Source organism: Peromyscus maniculatus, chromosome 13, assembly GCF_049852395.1.
Source record: "Peromyscus maniculatus bairdii isolate BWxNUB_F1_BW_parent chromosome 13, HU_Pman_BW_mat_3.1, whole genome shotgun sequence".
Classification (NCBI taxonomy): Eukaryota; Metazoa; Chordata; class Mammalia; order Rodentia; family Cricetidae; genus Peromyscus; species Peromyscus maniculatus.
Genome location: NC_134864.1, coordinates 24436691 through 24457535, shown reverse-complemented (window position 1 = coordinate 24457535; position 20845 = coordinate 24436691). Strand labels below are relative to the sequence as shown.

At 46.5% G+C, this 20845-nt stretch overlaps 1 protein-coding gene and 1 long non-coding RNA gene across 14 annotated transcripts in view; one reads left to right on the top strand and one right to left on the bottom strand.

The window, feature by feature from the left end:
* Positions 1-20845, top strand: part of Mtcl1 (microtubule crosslinking factor 1) — a 119254-nt gene that overhangs the window by 75188 nt on the left and 23221 nt on the right. For 7 of the 13 annotated variants that reach the window (XM_016009937.3, XM_042259942.2, XM_076549807.1 and 4 more), the window contains 3 exons: positions 7482-7604; positions 10829-11059; positions 12851-13048. In XM_016009937.3, coding sequence (XP_015865423.3) covers positions 7482-7604; positions 10829-11059; positions 12851-13048 — 552 coding nt within the window. The remainder of the gene's footprint in view (positions 1-7481; positions 7605-10828; positions 11060-12850; positions 13049-20845) is intronic. The other 6 variants (XM_016009938.3, XM_076549809.1, XM_076549811.1 and 3 more) reach the window with 1 other exon arrangement.
* On the bottom strand, positions 3195-7641 carry LOC143268289 (uncharacterized). Its single transcript, XR_013044027.1, has 2 exons — positions 7504-7641; positions 3195-4846 (listed from the first exon to the last, which is right to left on the bottom strand). It is a non-coding gene; the product is annotated as an uncharacterized LOC143268289 (long non-coding RNA).

Sequence of the window (20845 nt, the reverse complement as noted above, 5' to 3'; positions counted from 1 at the left end):
CTCTCCAGACTTGACTCTTGCTCTGTTAATGGCAAAAATGAGGCCTTTGCAGAGAGGTGATCACCAGGCCCTCCTCCTCCCTGTTTTTATTGTTCTGTGCCGGCAGAGCCTGGCAGCCCAGAGCCTACACTCTTCACAGCTGTATTTCTGGCCACTGTCATTTGGTGACTGGCTACCTTACGATAACACCACCATTCTTTTGAATATATATTCAGGTTCCTTTCTATTGTTTATATTTTAAAGGGGGAAATAAGTTTAGGAAACTGACGAAGGCCGGGTCAAGGGAGCTTGTTGTAGCTAGAGTTTTCCTGCCTTGCCCACAGTCAGGATAAATCTTTGTCACCCGCCAGTCCCACAGCCGCTCAGACCCAACCAAGTAAACACAGAGACTTATATTGCTTACAAACTGTATGGCCATGGCAGGCTTCTTGCTAACTGTTCTTATAGCTTAAATTAATCCATTTCCATAAATCTATACCTTGCCACGCGGCTCGTGGCTTACCGGCATCTTCACATGCTGCTTGTCATGGCAGCAGCTGGCAGTGACTCTCTCCGCCTTCCTGTTCTCTCTACTCTCCTCTCTGTTAGTCCCGCCTATACTTCCTGCCTGGCCACTGGCCAATCAGTGTTTTATTTATTGACCAATCAGAGCAATTTGACATACAGACCATCCCACAGCAGCTTGTTTCCCTAGAAGGGGTGAGAGAACCCACACATCCTTCACTCTGGTGTTTTCATTCACAGAGGTATTTCCCATGGTACAGAAAAGGGATCAAGTATGTAAACACATCTACTTTTAAAAATGTAATTAACTGTCCAGTAGCCCTTCATCCTGCTGTAGGTTTTCCTTTTGTCAGAAGAGTCCTTCCTCCCTTGTAGGGCCCCAGTCAGGGAGGCTACCTGTCCTGGCACAGTGCGTCACTCCCATAGCCTCGCTGGTTGCAGTGTTACATTATGCTAAAGGACTGTGTTATGATGTATTACCAGGGGGCCCTGAGGGTATCCTGCATGTGCGTGCAGGGAAACATACTGGCATGCTGGGTAGATGCAGCGGTGGTTTTGTGGGTGACACATGACATGCGGGCAGGGCGGCAGTGGGTGGATTTAACCCAGACACTGCATCCACACGGAAATGGTTTATTATAATAGAAGAGAAGAAGACAAGAAAGAGGGAGAGAAAGTGAGGGAGAGGGAGGGGTTGAGGGGTGCACACCTTATGGGAGTGGAGAGGGGGGGGGAAGAGGAGAGAGGAGAGAGAGAAAGAGAAGGAGTGGAGTTTTTCCTTAAGAAGAGGCTTCTATGTCAGGATGCAGGGTAACCCTAAGGGGTGGGTCAGAATATTAACAGACTGTACAATGGGCATTTCCAAGGAGCAAGCAAGAAAAGCCTCCCAGTGAAGACGGCTTTAAATTCGCTGCTGGTGAGGCCTGTCCTGGAGGCAGCATGGAGCTCCTGGGAGTTTGCAGGGCATCCTGACCACAGAAATGCTCTGTGTTGAAAACTCACACAGACTTCAGAGTCATGGCAGGCGGGGGTGGGGCGTGGTGGTGGGGACACAAACATGGACACTTCTGTTCTGTTACACTGGGGTTGAACCCAGGGCCTTGTGAATGCTAAGCAACTGCTCTACCATTGAGCCACACCCCAGTCCCAGTGTAGACGTTGATCCAGAGTGAGGCCTGGCATGCAGCCGGGGTCTACCCTGCTGGCAGTTGTCTCTGCCCCCTCTTGTAGTGCCCTTTAAATAACCAGGGGGTCTGTCCTCGAGCCAACTCGTCCCTGTGTGTTAAAACTCCTTGGGCACTCTATCCTTGGTTCTTGGAGGGAAGCGGGGAGGGAGAGCTGGGGGAGAGTGTCTGACAGGCAAGAACCCTGGCATTAAAAGAACATCTTTCAGAGTTTAAATGCAAGTGTTCTTTTTAAAAGGATAGACTTCTCCAGCCCTGTTTGTGAGACACCTTCTGTGGTTTTGGCCTTCAGAGTGCTGCTGTTGAGGCTGGAAGAAAGGGGACCAGTTGCTCCTTTGGAAGATCAATTTTTTTTGGTGTGTGTGGGGGGGTTGTTTTTGGCCAGGTTTAAGCTATGGACACTGCTAGCAACATTAGGGGCAGCACTGCTAACATCGAGGAAGAAAAGGAAAGTCCACTCTTAGCAGATAGTAAACGGGGATAATATCAATGGCCTGCTGTTCAGATGCCCCCACCTTTACCAAACCTAGGAAAGGAAAGGTGTGTCTGAGCCAGGGTTCTTTAAATAGAAGTCAGAACTCATTCACACCTGTTAGCTCACTAATGCAAATGCACAGAAACTAGCAGCCCCCAAAACTTATGAGCAAGCAGACTTAGAAGGATCGACACTCCCGTTGCCTATTCACCCCGATGTATACTGGCAGTAGACTCCCACTGTGCTCTGGACTCTTCCCCGACTTTGCCCCATGTTTCCCAGTAAGCCTGTCAAGAGATTCCCTTACTTTAAGAGCAAGCATTGTATAGGACATTTCCTATGGAATGTGCAAGGCACCTTAAAAATAGACCCGAGTGAGAAGTGGCCGAGCGTGGACCCTGGTCGGGTTTCAGACATAAATGACACCAGGCCTGTGCCAGCGGCTTGAGTGTCTGTGTCGGCTCTCAAAGGGCTCTTCTCGCTCGGTCCTCCTCTTCATCCCTTAATCACGGAAGCACACAGCATCTGTGGTCCCTCATGTCTCAGCTGTGAAATACCAGTCCCGGGAAAACTACGTGGGGTCTGTGCCAAGTATTTGTACATGTGTGGACCTCATAGACCGAGCTTGACAGGAATGGTGGGAAAAAAATGGCCAGGACGGAATGGAATTCACCAGAAATGAGGTCATCATGGTCCTGGAGTAGTTGTGGGGTCCTACGGTGTAAGTGACTGCTGGGTAGTGGAGGGGGTCACAGTGAAAAAGCGCTCTCCTTTTGTTTATCGTGGGAGTGACATTAAGCCTGGGACTAATTTATAAGCTGCTTTATCTGGAGCTGGTCAGAAAGTCAGCAGTGTGTTGGGCTGGAGAGATGGCTCAGCAGTGAAGAGCCCTGGCAGCTCTTCCAGAGGACCCGGGCGGGGTTCAATTCCCAGCACCCACATGGCAGCTCACAACTGTAATTCCAGTTCCACAGGATCTGACACCTTCACCACCAATGCACATAAAATAAAGTTAAATAAGTTATTTTAAAAAAAAAGTAAGCAATGTAGATGAGCGGGGAGGGGCATGGATGGTGGGTTTCAGAATGCTGATGGGTGAGGGCGGTCTGATGCCAGGGCTAGTGTCTCTGCAATCTCAGAACAAGTATGCCTAGTGTTTAATAGAATAATCAGGGTGAGTTCATTTGTTGTTATGATCAAAATAGGTAAGTGAGCAAAGCATGGTTATGAAATTTAAACCTTGGAGATTTGGTGATAAAGAAAAGTGTTTATTTTTCTACAGGAAATTTGTGTTGTGTGCAAATGTTCCCTAAATGTATGTGATTGTTTGCAGTTGTGTGGAAGTAGAATCATTCTAGAAGGAGTTTTTGACACAGTGTGTTTGTATTTTGTTCTTTGTGACATTGGAGTGACCACAAGTGTTCAGTATTTCACTAGCAAAAGGGACACCACTTGAAAAGAAAACTTGAAAGGGCAGGAATCTTAAGTGCACATGGTCTACCTAGGCAGTGCTGGCCCTCCGTAATAAATCTGTTGCCCCAGGTAAATACCCTCAGATGACCTCAAGGACTCTCTCTGTGACCCAGTACAAGTGTGGCTCAAATAGAAAGGCATGCTGTCAATCAGATGTTGCTGAAGAAGGAGGCTTATCTCTTTATAATATTTTAAATATTTATTAAGATGAAAACTATTATAAAATTATAAAGTAATATAAGATTGAGCATATCTAAACTGAAAACCCAAAATGCCCCAGTCTGATACTTTTGAATATCCAAATAACTCAATAAATAGAAAATTCCATACCATGCAGCATCACACACAGAATTATTAAAAAAATACTGTACAAAATTACCTTCAGACTATGTGTATAAAGTGCATATGAAACAAATAAATTTTGTATTTAGTCTTGGGTGCCGTTCCGAAGGTATCTTATTATATACTTTCCTTAACAATGAACTTGATTAGAATGTCTGCTTTGTGTCTCAGTAACACAACACTTTGGCTAGTGTCTAATACACTGCGATCTAGAGAGTGTTCACAGTTCGAATCCATAATGTGTGAGCAGAATGAAAGCTTGCGGCCAGCACCCAGGCCCCCGAAACAGCCCCATAGAAAACACCTGAGATGCAGAACCTTCCTGCTGTGACCTCAGTGCTGTGGGTGGTACCCAGAATAGTATGTCCCCAATTGCACTGTATAAAATATAAAGCATACCAGGGCTGGAGAGATGCCTTAGCAGTTAAGAGCACTTGTTGCTCTTCCAGAGGGCCCGGGTTTGGTTCCCAGCACCCACATTGGGCAGCTTTCAATCAAGTATAATGCCACTTCCAGAGGATCTGACACCCTCTTCTGGCCTCTACAGGCACCTTCATATATAGGTGCACATAAATTCACACAGGTACACATATATAAATTTTATATATATATTCATTTGAATAGTGAATTCTCAGGCATCTTCTAGAGTTAGAACTCACTCCAAAGTGGGCAGGCAGCAGTATTCGGCCTTTAGACATGTGGCTTTGGATGGTCGTTGCCAGCAGTGGTGATCAATGGCTTCAGTAGCTCCAAGGGAACAGAAGACAGGGCATTGGACCAACCACAGGGCATCGATGAGCAGGAAAAACATTTGCCTACGGGTTGATAGGCAGAAGTGAGGCACCAAGAACCTGTCCGCCAGCACAGGCTGTGGGGTGGAGAGGAAAAGGAACTGTAGCTGACCTTACTCAGGACCAAGATTTGAACTTACGTTACCAGTTTGTTCTAAGAATCCCCAAGGATTGTCTAAAATAGTCAGCTTTATAGTCACACCCACGCTGTCAACCAAGTCATGTGCGAGACCACTAAATAAATGCCCCTTGAAGATGAGCTCACAGTGCAGAACTTGAAACACACAGTTAAAAAGTGTCCACCAAGCTAGAGCAGGCAAAGCATCCTGTAGCCACGCACGTACAAACAATCCTAATTAAACTGAGGGATTATAGGAATAGAATACAAAAATGACGTGAAAGTGGGAAATGTTGAGGAGAACGAGTGGGAGGGAATGAAAAAGAGGGTTGCAGGTGGCAGAGATGAGCAGAATACATTATATACATGTGTGAAACGGGCAGAGAGTTTTAATTTATAAAAATACCAAACTTCAAAATAAAGGAATAAAATAAAAATGAAAGAGTACGGGTCAGCGAACAACTGAGTTGAGTCAGGATTCAACGGAGATCTTCAGATAATGAATGGGATTATCGAGCCGGGCGGTGGTGGCGCACGCCTTTAATCCCAGCACTCCGGAGGCAGAGCCAGGCGGATCTCTGTGAGTTCGAGGCCAGCCTGGGCTACCAAGTGAGTTCTAGGAAAGGCGCAAAGCTACACAGAGAAACCCTGTCTCGAAAAAAAAAAAAATAAAATAAAAAAAAAAATAAATGGGATTATCGAATGGACAGTAAACAGTAAGTGTGTGGAGCGCTGCTCCACACAGGCCTGAGGGAAGAGTAAGTTGTTGTGACCCAAGTCGGCACATATTTTAGAAGAAATTCAGTCATTGGAATCAAAGTTAGTCATCAAAGAGAATCCGCAACAATGTCCAACCACTCACAGACCAGAGTGAGTAGCATTTCATGATCCCTATTCTTGAGTTTCTTAAAGTTGGATGAGTTTTAAGTATTTAATGCTAGGGAGAACCCAGGGCCTCACACATGCTGGGCAAGTTGCTCTGCCACTGAGGACACCCCCAGCTTCTGATTTTGGAGACAGGGTTTCACTACTGAACCCTGGCTGTGCAGGAACTCATTATGTAAGCCGGAAAGAATGGCTTCCAACTGCCTCCGCCTCCCAAGTGTTGGGACTAAAGGCACGCACTCCCGTGCCCGTGAGTTTAACTCTTTTGGAGCTCTAAAGCTTACTACAAAGTTGTGAAACCCCCGGCATGTAGCTTTCTCTTCCTTGGATCTGCCTTTTTGAGTTCTGTATTTTCTGTCCCGGGAGTGTGGTCTTTGCCCGACGACAAGCCCAGTAACACCAGCATCTAGAATGGTTTTCCCAGTGAGAAGTAGAACTTAGTTAAAGGCAGGCACAAGGAGCCAGTGAGATAACACGTCTTAATCACAATTTTCCACTCTAGGTCCTAGTGTTTAAAACGACCTACCCAGTGAATTGGAGTGGCACACTCCTTTGTGAGGCAGAGGCAGGAAGATCTCTGTGAGTTCAAGGACTATGTAGTTCTGGGCTATGTAGAGAGACCTATCCTCTTTTGTTTTATTTCATTTTTTTAAATCATTATTAAAAATCATTACACCTCCTTTTAATTAGTACAAACTTGTGGGTAAACATTTTGCTTAAATTTCAATGGTGCCTCAGATTTTAATAAAATGTTCCTTTAAGAATCATGACTAGCCAGCAGCTGTGGCACACGCCTTTAATCCTAGCACTCAGGAGGCAGAGCCAGGCGGATCTCTGTGAGTTTGAGGCCAGCCTGGTCTACAGAGCAAGATCCAGGACAGGCACCAAAACCACACAGAGAAACCCTGTCTCGAAAGACTTAAAAAAAAAAAAAAAAAGAGAGAATCATGACTAATCTCCCTTTCATGGCCATTTGGTCATAAAGTGTAAGCTTTGTCAATAAGAACAATAGTACAGATCCCTGGGCCTATCCCTAGGTTGGAGTATAGTCAGTATTAATAGATCTGTGCAGTTCCTGGACGTGGTATGACAAGGAGGGGCTTAAAAACAAGTGTCTGTCCTGGAAGGAGCCGCAGCTGCAGCCGCAGCCGCTCTGAGTGACCAGACCAGGGCCTTGCTGTGAGATTAAAGGCGCCCTGGATAGGGCAGGGAAACCCCCAATATGCAATCATATAAGCAGATTGGTTGGACCCCCTAGCAAGACCCCTGATGGCTCAGGGAAGTGTGTCTAGGAGGCTGACTGTGATGGTGGCCATGTTGGACGGAGGTATTTTCACCAATCCTTCTCCTTACACGTTCTAACCCACCGAGAAGCCGCCGTGGTACCAGAGAGCCTTCTGGCACACCCTGTTCTTTTTTTGTCCCAGCCGGTGTGTGGTTGTGGTTCAAGGTTCCCACTTCGTTGCCTCCTTTCCTACCTCAAAAAGTTGCAGGGCCGTTCAAATAGCCACGGAGCCCCGAGCAGCAGGACTCCTCCTGTGAGAAGCCCCGGGGAGAGGTGGTCACTCCACTGCTGCAGCCTCTGTGCTGTGTGTCCCTCACCCCCACCCCGCCCCGTGTCTGTCAGCGTGTACAGATGTGTGTCCTGCGTCGTCACCGGAGGCAGAGGTCTCATTTGCACTAAACCCTTCCTTTATCCTGCCGATCAGCTCAGGGGCCCCCCTGCTTTACCTGAGCAGAGTGTGTCCGTAGAAGAGCTACAGGGTCAGCTCGTGCAGGCGGCCAGACTGCATCAAGAGGAGACAGAGACATACACAAACAAGATCCGGAAGGTAAATATTTCATGAGGACCCCAGCACGCCTGCCCCGAGGGCTGCAGAGCCCGCCCCCAGGAGCAGTGCCGTGATGCATTTTACGGGCACGCTGTCTGTTGCATGCAGGTGTCGAGACCTGTCGGCATTTGGACGGGTCACTCGCTTGAGAGGCTCCCTCTTAGATGCACTGGAGAAAACTGTCCACCTTCCTTTCCACTCTGTAGCACGCTTTTCAGTAATGTTGTCCCTCCTAATCCAAAGAGGGGACGTTCTAGAACATTCCAGAGATGCCTGAAACCACAGAGAGTACCAAGCCTCTCCTATGCTATTTATTTTGCTGTTGTTTAACTTGAAAATCATGTGCAGTAGAGATGAACAGCAGTAACTAAACCATTGTAACAAGGTCCCGCAGTAAACGCTTAAGATGGATGAAGTAGTTATTTAGGGGGGTTTCCTATTCAATATTTGTGGACTGTGATTGGCCCTCAGATTACAAGCCACAGTAAGCAAGACCGTGGATAGGGGGAAATGTAGTTTCATGAAAATCTTCAGGTCTGGTTGGACTTTCCTGCAATGATGCCCACCAGGAATAACTAACATGAAACAAGGTCTTCAAATGTCATCAGGCAGGAAGCGTGTCTGTCACCGTGAAGGGAGTTGTCCGAGAGAAACATCAACTCACCCAAAAGTGTTGTCTTCAAAAAGCAGCCACTAATTGAGCTATGGCCTGGTTAACTTGTAGTTATTTTTAAAATTATGTGTTATAGGCTAATTATCCTTTATCCACTAAGGGATTCCCAGATCCTGGTGCTCCTGCCCTGGGCCTCCAGGGACACTGCCCTGCCGCTTGCATCTAATTAAGTTGTGAGCAGGTATCTAGATGCAGATTGCCGCTTCTCCCCTGTGCTCATTCTTAGAAGAGAGCTGTAGCTTCAAAAGGAAGCAAAGCAGAGCAGTTGGCACCGAATAAGATACCTTGATCCTCCAAAAACACATATACTATGCAAAATGAGTCATTCGGTATATCCAAGAATTTGTTTTGGCCAGGACTATGTGCTCTAGGCACAGACCTCCATGGTGGCTGGGGCCAAGAGGCTCTAAATGGGTCATGGGTAGATTAAGGGAGTGTCTGCTATACCTTGCAGCTTAGAAAGTGCAGAGTTGGGTGCCAGACCTGTGCCTCCTGTTGTGTCTTCCCAGGTGCACACTCCTTTCCAAACGTATTCTGTAGAGGTAAAGTTTCATACATTATTACCGAGGAGAAAGAATTACGTAAGAGAGAAATCTGCCCCTCCACCCTCCATACACACATATGCACACACATGTAGGCGTTTTCATTGCTCAAAAAAAAATGCTTCGAAAGGTGAGGCTGGCCCCGGAGATGCTGGCGACCCGGTAGCAGAGTCCCAGGTGTGGGTTTATGGTAAAGGAGTGTGTTGAAAAGGTCTTCAAAAGAGAAGGTGTTATCTTTTAGCTTCTTGAGAAGGAAGAGGACAGAGAGCGAGAGGCCAAGCTCTGGGCTCTAGAGGTACCTAATGGACAAACAGATGGAAGCAGACAGAGATGTGTAAGGGAGGTCCATGGGTCCCCTAGGGTCTGGACAGGGTGCTGCCAGGGAACAGTAGAGCATGATGGAAGTTGTTACTGTTGCCTTTGCTCCCCACTGAGGTACTTGGAATGTCCCCAGTTGGGGACAGTGCAGTGAGGAGCTGCAGAGCTGGGTTTCCAGGGCCCCCGGCTCTTCCCTACTCCATGCCATCACGGCCTTCTGGGGATAACCAGCATTGGGACTCTGAGGACTGTGGAGGTGGAGAATAAATCAGTCGTGTTTCCTCTTCCAGCTTGAAATCCAGTGTAATCCGGTGTTAGAACAGTAGCCAGAGAGGTCCCTGCACAGCCATGCGGACCTTCTCAGAAGATATCAGCCTCCATTGATCACATCAGGCCATATTGCTATCTCCACCAGGCAGCCATAGTTGTAATCCTGTGTATGGTTCTTGAGGATTAATCTAACGCTTTATAAGAAAACCACTTCCTTGACTTTTGGTCTAAGTGTTAAGTCGGAAGGCAGTGGTAGGGCTGCCATTCCAACCCTCATTTTGGTCTGATTCAGAAGCCCTACCACTACAACAAAGGCTTTTATCCTTCAGTCTTTATCTGAAAAATAAGATTTTTATCTGTACCTATTTGCTTAGTACTGACACAATAATTGCTTCCTGCTTAGAAGAGCTCCATATAGATATTAAACAAAAATAATTTAGTAGCCGGGCAGTGGTGGCACACACCTTTACTCTCAGCACTTGGGAGGCAGAGTCAGGCAGATCTCTGTGAGTTCGAGGCCAGTCTGGTGTACAGAGCGAGTTCCAGGACAGGTACCAAAACTACATAGAGAAACCCTGTCTCAACTCCCCCCCCACACACACACAAAATGATTTAGCCAGGTGTGGTGGCATATGTCTGTGGTTCCAGCTACTTTGAAAGGTGAGGCAAGAGATTTGATTTTAACCCTGGAATAGGAGGGCAGTCTGAGGGACATAGTGAGACCCTGTCTTAAAAAAAGAAAAAGCTCAGGAACTTAATGCAGAGATGGAGATGGGTAATTCTTCAGTGGTGCTTTCATTTCCCTAACCGGTGAACACATTTAATGGGCACACTAAGTCTAAAGTATGGAAATGGGTCGTTACATTTGCTTACTGGTATACACAGTTGAGTCCTGCATGCTCAGGAAGAGTTCTTTCTGGCCCATCTGCTCTAATTTTCTAGCACATAGTAGGTCTTCTGTTGTCTCAGTATTCTCTACCGGGGCTTGAGAGAAGCCGGAAGCCTCAGGAAGAGGTAGATTTCTAATTCTTTTCTTCTCTGCCATAGTAATGAGCCCTTGTGTGCCAAGCACAGGCACACAGGGGAAATGGGGTCTCCTTAAATGGCACCTGAGTTGATTGTAAGCCATGTGTCCAAGTAACATTTTCCTGATGGCAGTTGGAGCTACCTAAAAAGCATGGAGGAAGGTTGACAGGGAAGACGATTTCAATGCCTTCCTTTGAAATATCACTTGCTTCTAAATCCCCAAATTCATGAGGTTTTTGCACATCAGGTCGTTAATCACCCTGAACGTATGACTCCCCTGTTTCACATCCCCCGTGCACCATCCAGGTTGGACAGACGGTAGGGCTGCTCCCGAGAACCTTGGTCATCGGATCAATCAGCTGCTTTTTCACTGCCTCTTCTCGGTTCTGTTCAAGATGGAAGAGGACCACCTCTACGCTCTGCGGTGGAAAGAGCTGGAGATGCACAGCCTGGCCTTGCAGAACACCCTCCACAAGCGAACCTGGAGCGACGAGAAGAACCTGCTGCAGCAGGAGCTGCGGTCCCTGAGGCAGAACATCTTCCTCTTCTACGTCAAGCTCAGGTGGTTGCTGAAGCACTGGCGGCAGGGCAAGCAGATGGAGGACGGAGGAGAGGACCTCAGGGAGGTAATGCCTCCCACCCATGCAGCCCGTGGAATTGGCGGCTGCTGTGTTCCTGACAGCCCCACACCACTCTGCCACCCACCCAGTGTGACCTCTTGTTGTCATTTATCCTTCGGGGTCGAGCCAAGCCATGGAAACAGAGTTGGCCTATCCCAGCATGCACGAGTGCCACACTTGGACTCAAGTCTAAGTGCTCTAAGGTCTTTCTTTTTTTTTTTTTTCCTGATTTTTTGAGACAGGGTTTCTCTGTAGCTTTGGAGACTGTCCTGGACTAGCTCTGTAGACCAGGCTGGTCTCGAACTCACAGAGATCCACCTGCCTCTGCCTCCCGAGTAGGTCTTTCTTTAATTGCACCCTGGAGCGGTTTTGCTCACTCCTTCCTTTGTCGTGGATGGATAGAAATCCTTAAAGTCATCATCATCCCGAGGTCTTCACTACCTCATTCAAACTCACTGGTTTATACAAGCTGGTGCACAAATGTTTCCTGTCCTTGCACGTCCCCACATGCTGGAACCCATCCCTCCAGCTCTGTAAGGATCTCTTCTGAGCCTCGCATGGGTCACTTTGTGTATGTTTACACATGTCATAGCATGCATACGGAGGTGAGAAGACAGCTCGAAGGAACCATCTCTCTTTCCATCACGTGGGTCTCAGTGAGTTCATGTCTTTGGCCTGGGCTCCAGCATGTGTCCATGTTTACCCATGTGTCTCAGTTCCTAGATGTAGAGAGCGGGGTTTGTTGCTTTCTATTTAGTTTTGTTTGTTTGGTGTTCCAGTGTCTTACCTGCTTGTAGATCTTGTGCACCATGTGTGGGCCTGGGGCCTGCAGAACCCAGAAGGGAGTGTCAGATCCCTCTGGAACTGGAGTTAATAGATGGTTGTGAGGGGCTGGGTGGGTGCCGGGAACTAAACCCAGGTCCCTCTCTGTGCAAGAGCAGCCAGGGTTCTTAGTTCCTGAGCCATCCCTCCTGCCCCTTCAGTTTTTTGTTTTGTTTTGTTCTTTGAAGCCGCATCTTTGTATGTGGCCTAGGCTGGCTTTCTACACAGAAGTTCTTGTACCTCAGCCTCCTGACTGCTGAGGTTGCAGGTGTGGGCCGCCGTGCTTAGCACTGACCAAGTCCGAGCGCCCCGTGGCTTTGCGTGTCCTGTTCCTCAGTCTCGCTTTCTGTCACAGTTCGGCCACACACAGCGTGGGCAGCCAATGCAGCCACACAAGCTACTAATTCCGATGCTCCTGCACTGTGAATGCTCGGAGCCCTTTGAGCTGCTGAAGCCTTTTGTCTGCCCTTTTAAGTGACCCTGCAAGTGGTAATTCTCTTTCCTCAGATTGAAGAACATCTTTAAAAGTTTATTCAACCAGGTTCCCAGGGTCCATGGCAGGGAAACACATTGTTCAGCCAGGCTGAGATATGGTTGTGAGGTTTCTTGTTGATCAATACCCTGGAATTCCTCCTCCTGTCGTTTATAAAACTGCCACTGTGAACAATCATAATCTACAAAGCATAAAGCTTGTCATTAATCGTTTCTTACATGCCAAGCACCTTTGCTGCCTAAGGGAAAGAAGTGTGGTTAAGTAAAGCTAGCATCTGAGGGAAACGACCGAGGACCAGATCACCTGCAAGGTGAGCAGTTACCCGACAGGCCACACACACAGTTCCAGTGTGAGGAGGAGTTTGTTCTCACACAAAGGCTCGTCTTGGCTACTCTCATAATGAGACTCGATTGCAGGGGGAAACGTCAGTCTGTAGAACAAAAGAATATAAGCCAAGTTATGATCTTGTGTGCTGCTTTCAGAGTGAACAGCCAGACAATGTGCCTGGGTTTGCGGAGCTCGGCGTCCAGGGGGGTCACCAGACAGATGGAACAGACCAAGAGGATGCTGACCAAGGCTGCGGCCTTCCCATGGGAGAGCATGCCCCACACTCCCCGGTACACATCGGTGAACATGGATCGCGGCTGCAGACTGCAGATGGGGGACCACTCAACAGGCAGGTGGGTGCCTAGCTCTAAGCCCAGCATTCTATATAGCTGGAGGAGACTTCTAGGCTCTGTTTCTATAAGGAGAAATCCACAGAGTCTGTTTAAAGGGCAAAGAATTTATTAAGGGGAAGAACTCACTTGACACGGATTCTGGAATGCTGTTCCGGCCACCTGGATCAGTCTCGCATCCAAGTCTCTCACATCCAAGTCTCGCGAGGGATTGAAGAGGGAGCTGCCTACGTGCATCTCAGGTCTTAAGAGTCTCGGAGAGGCCACGCCCCAGGGGCATGTACCTCAAGGTCATAGTAGGTAGGACAGTTACCTGCTATATCTCTAGGGGTGGTGCTTCAAGGTCATAGATAGAACAGCTACCCACTACATGTATCTGTCATCTTATTCCAAATTGTTGATGTTCCCGGCTGCAGCAAAGTCCTCCACTGACGTGACCACCTGTCGGTATTGGGGGATAGAGTTGGGGTGGCTAGAATCTTACTAGCTGTCAGGCTGCTCATCCGTTCACTCCAGTGTCAGCTCATCGATTCATTTGATTAACCCATCACTTAGGACCACTGTAAGATCAAATCTATTGAGTATGTACATCCTTGGATCTGGAAAACTGGTCTCAGAAGGAAGATATTCATTAGACAGACTTCTAAGAAGAGAGAATACTCACTTTTGTCATAGCCAGGAAGCAACCTTCTTGGTTAGTATTTAACAGAATAGTCTTTGCCAACAGCACTGAATTGGTAACCTAGTTGATAGGGAAAAATAAAGAAGTATTTGTTTAAATTCCCATCATGCACGAAGTATTTCATGTTTCTCTTGGGCCACTTAAAACACACACCCAAATGAAAATGCATGGTGACACTTTGAAAAAAAATCATAGCATGGGTAAAGAGGAGTGAGGTTTAAATGTTACTAAATGTCTGCTGACAGTGAGTCTTGCTGACAAACCCTGAAGACCAACTCCCCCCCCACAACCCACTATTGATAACATAAACTTCATTATTTTTATTTATTTATTTTTGCATTCCTCTAACAAAGTGGTGACTCTATTTGAGTTGGAGACTTGAGATCCTGAGGTGGCTCTCTGAGTTCTTTCTGAGCTTACGCGGCTTCTCAGAGAGCTTGTGCAGAAAGCCTGGAGTCCCCACCCCGACTGCCTGCTTGCTGGTGTAAGGGTGCGGGTTTTGGCACCGGGCACGGCCCAGCCTTCCAGCCACAGCTATTCTGGATTACTCCTGCTGTGTGTTCAGCAGCTGCTGCTTCTCACCTGTCCAAAGTGGTGTGTGTCAAGTGGGAGATGGTTGTCACCAGGCCCTCAGTGCGGATTCCAATGAGAAAGTGGTGTCTTTTTGAGTGCAGGCTGGGGGGATATTACTTTCTCTTCATATACAAGTCAGAACAGTTGTCTATACCCCACCCACCTTCATTTTCCCTGAACAATGTGACTCAGGATGAAGATAATAACTTTCAAAGGAGCCTCTCCTCGGAGTCATCAGGAAGTGCGTCAGTGTGCCAGAATCCCCGGGGAGATCTGAGGTCATGGAATAAGTTTTCCAGCAGTGATCTAGTTAGAAACTAGAACGTTACAAATTATGAATAAAGCTTTAAAATGTAGGCATTTTATTGTTGTGAAAAGAGGTATTGTCGGGCCTCTGCGGTGGTGTCTGAGATTGGCTCCAATCAATAGACAGAAACATGCCACAACCAAGACCATGCGGTGGGCATTTCCCAAGAGTGCATCCAAACGCTTTGGAAAAGGGAAGAGATGCAACACATCTGGTTTTCCAAACAGTCATGGAAAATGTTACCCTTGGGGGCGAAAAAATAATGTAAAGTCACTCAGCCGGAACCACCCATCAGAGTGTTTGAATGTTTATCTCCCCTTGCTTGCCGTGGTTACTCTTAAAAGTAGGGCAGACATGTGAGTTTCTTCTGCAGACAGTGTGCTGGAGGATGGGCTGACGGGGGAGTGCGCATGTCAGAATCAGGTCTGCATCTCATTGAATCTGCCAGCCAGCAGTAGCAAAAGCAAATGTGTGCACAGTGCCATTCGGAAGAGGACAGGAGATTAATGAGCCCTAGTAACGACAGCTGGTTCGCTGAGAGTGAACGAACGTTCTCCATTAGAAGGTTTGCCTCTCTGGGAGTGGTACGGTTATTAGCTGGGCAGCCTGGATGCAAGAGTCACTACATGTGTTTTAAAGAGCCTCTGTGTAGAACCATGGCCCCCTCCAAGCCCTGAGAACCTCGGGGAGTGAGAAGTAGAATGGGAAACACCGCCAATCAGCTTTCCCATGGATGAATGAGCAAGTAACAAAAAGTAACAAAATTTCTCCAGCCCCAGCCATGGATTTGTATCTTGCTGCACATTCTCACAGTGGGACGCTGTAGATGGCAACATTTATCATATCCAGAGAAGTTAAGAAATATCGAATGTACTGACTCACACTGAGTACAGGTCAGAAGCAAAATTCATCAGGTTGGCAAACATTTGGTTGTGCCAATGTTCCCTGCCTCCAAGTCTTTAGTTACACAATCCCATGGCAGTGACCTTCTCAAGCACAGTATGCGCTTTTATTTTCCTCGCTGCTCTGTCAGGCTGAGAGCGGGGAGAACCAGCTGTATCATTCACATCGAGCTTCGGGGTGTAGGCTGCCCCGTGGCCATTTGAGGCCAGCATTCCTAAGGCGGTTTATGCATTTCGTACTCTTTTTAGTAATCCCTGAAACCGAGGTCTGAGACACAGGTGATTCATGTTGCCGGAATTGCAACCCTGTGGTCACGGGGTGGCTTGGATGACTCCAGAGAAAACAGCTTGTTTTCCTGGCATTAGAATAATTAATTAAAGGAACGTTACTCTGATGCCCAGAGATATGACACAGTTTATACATAGTGACTGTGGAGAGCCTAGCATAAGATTCGATTCACAGCAATAGCTTAAGAAATATGGTTTCACATTAATCTCTAAGCTTCATTCACCCTGCTGCTAGGGTCCTTCGTCCCCAGTCCAGCTGCAGTGGTGAAGCCTGAAGAGGCTGCCCCCCAAAGCTAGCCTTCCCCCCACCAGCAGGCTTTGACTAAATCGAGTACTTGAAGCCTTGTTGCTTTCTAGCTGTTCATGCTGCCTATATACCACCCCCTTCCCAAGATGAAGAGACTTGCAGAAAGAACACTTCTAATAGATGAGATTAGCATGTCAGAACTATGAACTACCACTCTCACTCAGGAGGCTGAGGCAGGGGGATTTCAAGTTAGAAGCCAACTTGCAGTACATAACAAAACCTTGTCTAGAAAACAAAAAAACCGACCTCAATGACTGAGGATGTAGATGTAGTTCAGTAGTAGGGCACTTGCCTCAAAGGCACAAAGCCTTGGGTTCAGTCCCCGAAAAATTAAATCTTTAAAAAGTTCCCCTCTTGAGCCTAGATAGTGTTTACATTTTAGCTTTGTGCACTAGGGCCTGGTTTATTCTTTAGAGCTTGTAGCTTCTGTAGCTTAGCTAGGAGCCAGACCGGAGCAAACCAGACCGGAGCAATCCAGACCAGAGCACATGATCACACACAGTTGGTCTTTGTGGTGTCTTTGCGGCTGTTGTCTCTGGAAACCGCACACACAGGTAAAAATTCAGAGGTGCTCAAAGTACTTCATAAAAGGACTCTCTCAGCCCCACATCCTCCCTCCCAGAATTCACCACACTAAGTTGTTTATAGCATCCCTTCCACAAGGGAGGAGTGTGTGTGTGTGTGTGTGTGTGTGTGTGTGTGTGTGTGTGTGTCTCCTAATGCTCTTTGAACAGTGGTTCTGTTGCCACAATGATCCCCTGACTTTGATTAAACCTGCTCTGGTTTTTCATCTTGTGAGCTGGTAACTCCGTGTCTAACCTACTAAATATGTACCTCCTTAAGAGGCCCTCACCCACCTGATTTCATTCTTGGGGGGACTCTTGGATAGGCACAGAGCCCTCCCGGCCATGAGCCACTGGCACATTTCCAGCCAGAGGCAAATGACTTCTGCATGAAAGTAAGTACCATTCCCGAAAACTCCCACCATAGATTATACTTTGAAGGCCAGTCTTGGGGGGGGGGGGGCTCATTCTTTTATCTACGGAAAGATAATGATTTCAGAGAAGAATGTTGAAGTTAATCTCAGCATAACAATGAACCAGAGTAACAAATAAATGGCTTAGGAAAATGTTGCTGATACGCAGATCCATCCTTTTAAGGTCTTGTTTGGGGTTTCCTGCCAATAGGTGGGGGACTGCCTGGGATTGGTTTGTTTGCTTTTATTGAACACCACAAAAGCTCCCCTCTCGCCTTTGAATGGAAACTGGCCATGCATGAGCCAGGCAATCAGGGCAGCTCCCCTGTCTTGTGAGTAGCTGAAATAAATAAGAGACAAAGGCCATCACCTCTGTTTTGTGACTGGCTTTTTGTGGGTCACCCCACAGTGGCAGGTCAATATATCCCATTCACCTTTAGATGAAGCCCATTCCCAAAGGGAATGATTGGCTCAGAGGTAAGCCAGGCAGAGCTCATGGTGGCTTCACTCTTCATCTACTTACAATTGCATGTGATGCGTGTATCTCAGAAATCTCAGATTCTGAAAAAATAGCTGGCATTGCATCACACATATCTTGGTATATGACCTTATCCATACTCCTGCTTCACTTGCTCTGAATGTACCACAGGCTTGCAAGGCAATCTGGGGGACTAAAGGCCAACCTTGAACCTGTCATAAAGTATGACCCGTGAGCACAGATCTCAGTTTTGGACTTTTAAAGTGTCCCACCCCAGAGAGATGAGCCTGTGAAGGACTGGGATGCCCTTAAATGCCTTAAGGAATAGGAAATAGTAAAGTCACTATTGCCAACCATCCTGTTTGAAGAGATTTGGGAAATGGTATTTTTGTTTTGTTTTGTTTGGGTTAAAACTTACCTGTACTAAAATGTATAAACCAAAACATAAGCTGCATAGCTAGACTCTGACCTGAAAGGTTCAGAAAGTTCTTGTGTCCAAATGACTGACCTGATCTTTATGGATCAGGGTCTTCACTATGTAGCCCTGGCTGGCCTTGAACTCACAGAGAACCTCCTAGGATTGATACATTTGCCTTTTACCTTTTACTTTGGATCATCTTTTTACCCTGAAACCTATCTCAGCAGGAGGCATCAGAAAAGACATGAGAAAGGGGACTTTTTTGGTGGCTCAACTGTTATTATTTCCCTTAATGAGGGAGATGACAGTGTAGCTGGAAGTTTTCCTGTTTCCCAACCAGTCCTGCAACCACTTGAACCCAATTAAACGCACAGAGGCTTATATCGATTAAAACTGTTTGACCATTAGCTCAGGCCTACCACTGACTAGCTCTTACATTTAAACTAACCCCTAATTCTTATTTATGTTTAGCCACGTGGCTTGGTACCTTTTCTCAGTTCTGCCTTCACATCTTGCTTCCTCTGTGTATGGCTGGTTACTCCTGACTCAGCCTTCCTTTTCCCAGAATTCTCCTCTCTGCTCATCCCACATATACTATACTTCCTGCCTGGCTACTGGCCAATCAGCACTTTATTTATCAACCAATCAGAGCAACACATTCACAGCATATAGAGTGATATCACCCATCACAACAGTTTCTCAGAGTAGGATGACTTCCCCAACAAAATGAAAAGAAAACACCTGGGCACATTGTAATGTGATGTTTTAAATGTTTCTGGCTTGGGTTGTCTGTTAGTGGTGGAGATGAGCCTAAGTTATAGTCTAGAGAGTGGGACCTTGGCATACCTGTTTGTCCTAGGCTTTAGTTCTTCCTGTATAAAATGCATCAAGATTGATAGGAAATAAAAGGTCAGAAGCTGTCCTGGCTTCCTGCCACCCCACACAGGGTTCTTGGGTGATTGTGATAACAAGGCTTGCTTGCTCTCATTGCTCATCTTCACCCCGAAGCCATTTTGGAGTTCATTCTATGGTAACGAATACTGTCTTGGGATCATAGAGTATTACACTGATGACTTGGACCCAAATGTGCATAGAAACATTAAGGCTTAATTTTTATCGGATCCAATATCTGCTAATGCCAAAAAGTGCCCACTTTGCTTCCAGAGAAAGTAAATTTTCAATCTGCAAAGAGGCCGTAAAGCCCTGATTTTAATGTCCTTAGTGGTCATGTAACACAGGGCTGAATCATCACATGATCCTAATGTTATTAGAATGTGGTACAGGAGCCGAGCCCTCACAGGCTGAGCCTTTACTTGACTTGGGATTCATGGAGAAGTGTTGATTGCATGGTTCACTGCGAGTTCTTCCATGTAAATGGGATGACTGACTGCCCCAAGACTAGATCAAAATTATTATGATTATTTTTCCGCTTACATTTCATTTGATCCAAAAGGTAGATGATTTTTATTTAAAGATCTAAAGGTGAAAATAAGTCTCTCATAAAACATATCATTCTTCAGAACATCCTGTGCAAAAATGTGTATTTCTTTCTTATATTGATGGGTAATTTGCCTGCAAGTGTATGTGCATTGTGTATCAGTAGTACTCACAGAGACCAGAAGAGGGTGTTGGGTCCCTAGAACTAATGGTTGTGAGCCACCACGCGGTTGCTGGGGGGCAAACCCTGGTCCACTGGAAGAGCAACCAGTCAGTCCTCTTAACCCCTGAGCCATCCCCGTGTCCTTCTGAAGCTGTGTGTCTCTGAGAGGACTGTTGCAGTACCTTTTCTTACCCAGCTGTTTACACTTACGTCCCTGGAAGGTACTTTTGATGTGGAGTTTTACATGTTCGTGAGTATCCATCTCCATGAGGACCAGGCAAACATTGTTACATAGTGGCAGGGACTGTAGAATTGAAAAGTTTTCTGTCTGCCAAGGTTTTCAAACGTTAACTGAATTCTACTCTATTTTTTTTTTAAGATTTATTTATTATGTATACAATATTCTGCCTACATGTACACCTGCACACCAGAAGAGGGTACCAGATTTCATTACAGATGGTTGTGAGCCACCATGCGGTTGCTGGGAATTGAACTCAGGACCTTTGGAAGAGCAGCCAGTGCTCTTAACCTCTGAGCCATCTCTCCAGCCCCGAATTCTACTCTTGATGCCTTTTGTCACAAGTAAATATTGGTGTTCGCCATCAGAAAATTAAAAAAGGAATAAATGGTGATAGACCTTAACACTCTGTCAAAACCAACTACATTTGATACAGTAACTTCTTCATAAATTGTGCTATGCACTTCCAGTTAATCAATATGCTGTTGGTGATTGAATTCACTTGTTAAACATAAACATATACACACAGTAGCTCAGATTCTTCCCATGCACAACAGTCTTTTCTGGTTAGTGGATTCAGAAGTGTCTTGGAGACACGACATTGTCATCTGTGAAACTTACACACTTGAGAACCACACAACAGTTTATAAATGTTTCCAGTAAGTCTGCTGTTGTGTTCTGGTCCGTCTTCATGGCTGTTCTTTGACAGAGAGTTGAAGGCACGTGACTGAGAAGTGGTCTTGCGTGTAGAATGTGAGCTGGGGCCTGCTGTACTTGCTGAGTGGTGGAACAGTGAGTGAACTTTCTGCATTCTGTGTGAGCCAGGGGCTCTGACGTCCTGAAGTGGCAGGTGGCACTTAAATGTGTGAGGTGGGATTTAGTTTTCAGTTCCCCGTGCTTCCTGAGTAAACCAAACCAAGGACATCCAGTCAAGAGCTCGCGAACTCGGTGCCTTGTGTTTAATTGGAAAGGACCGGTCATAGCCACCCGTTTTATCAAAGAGCTATAATTGACTTAGAGTATTTAATTCA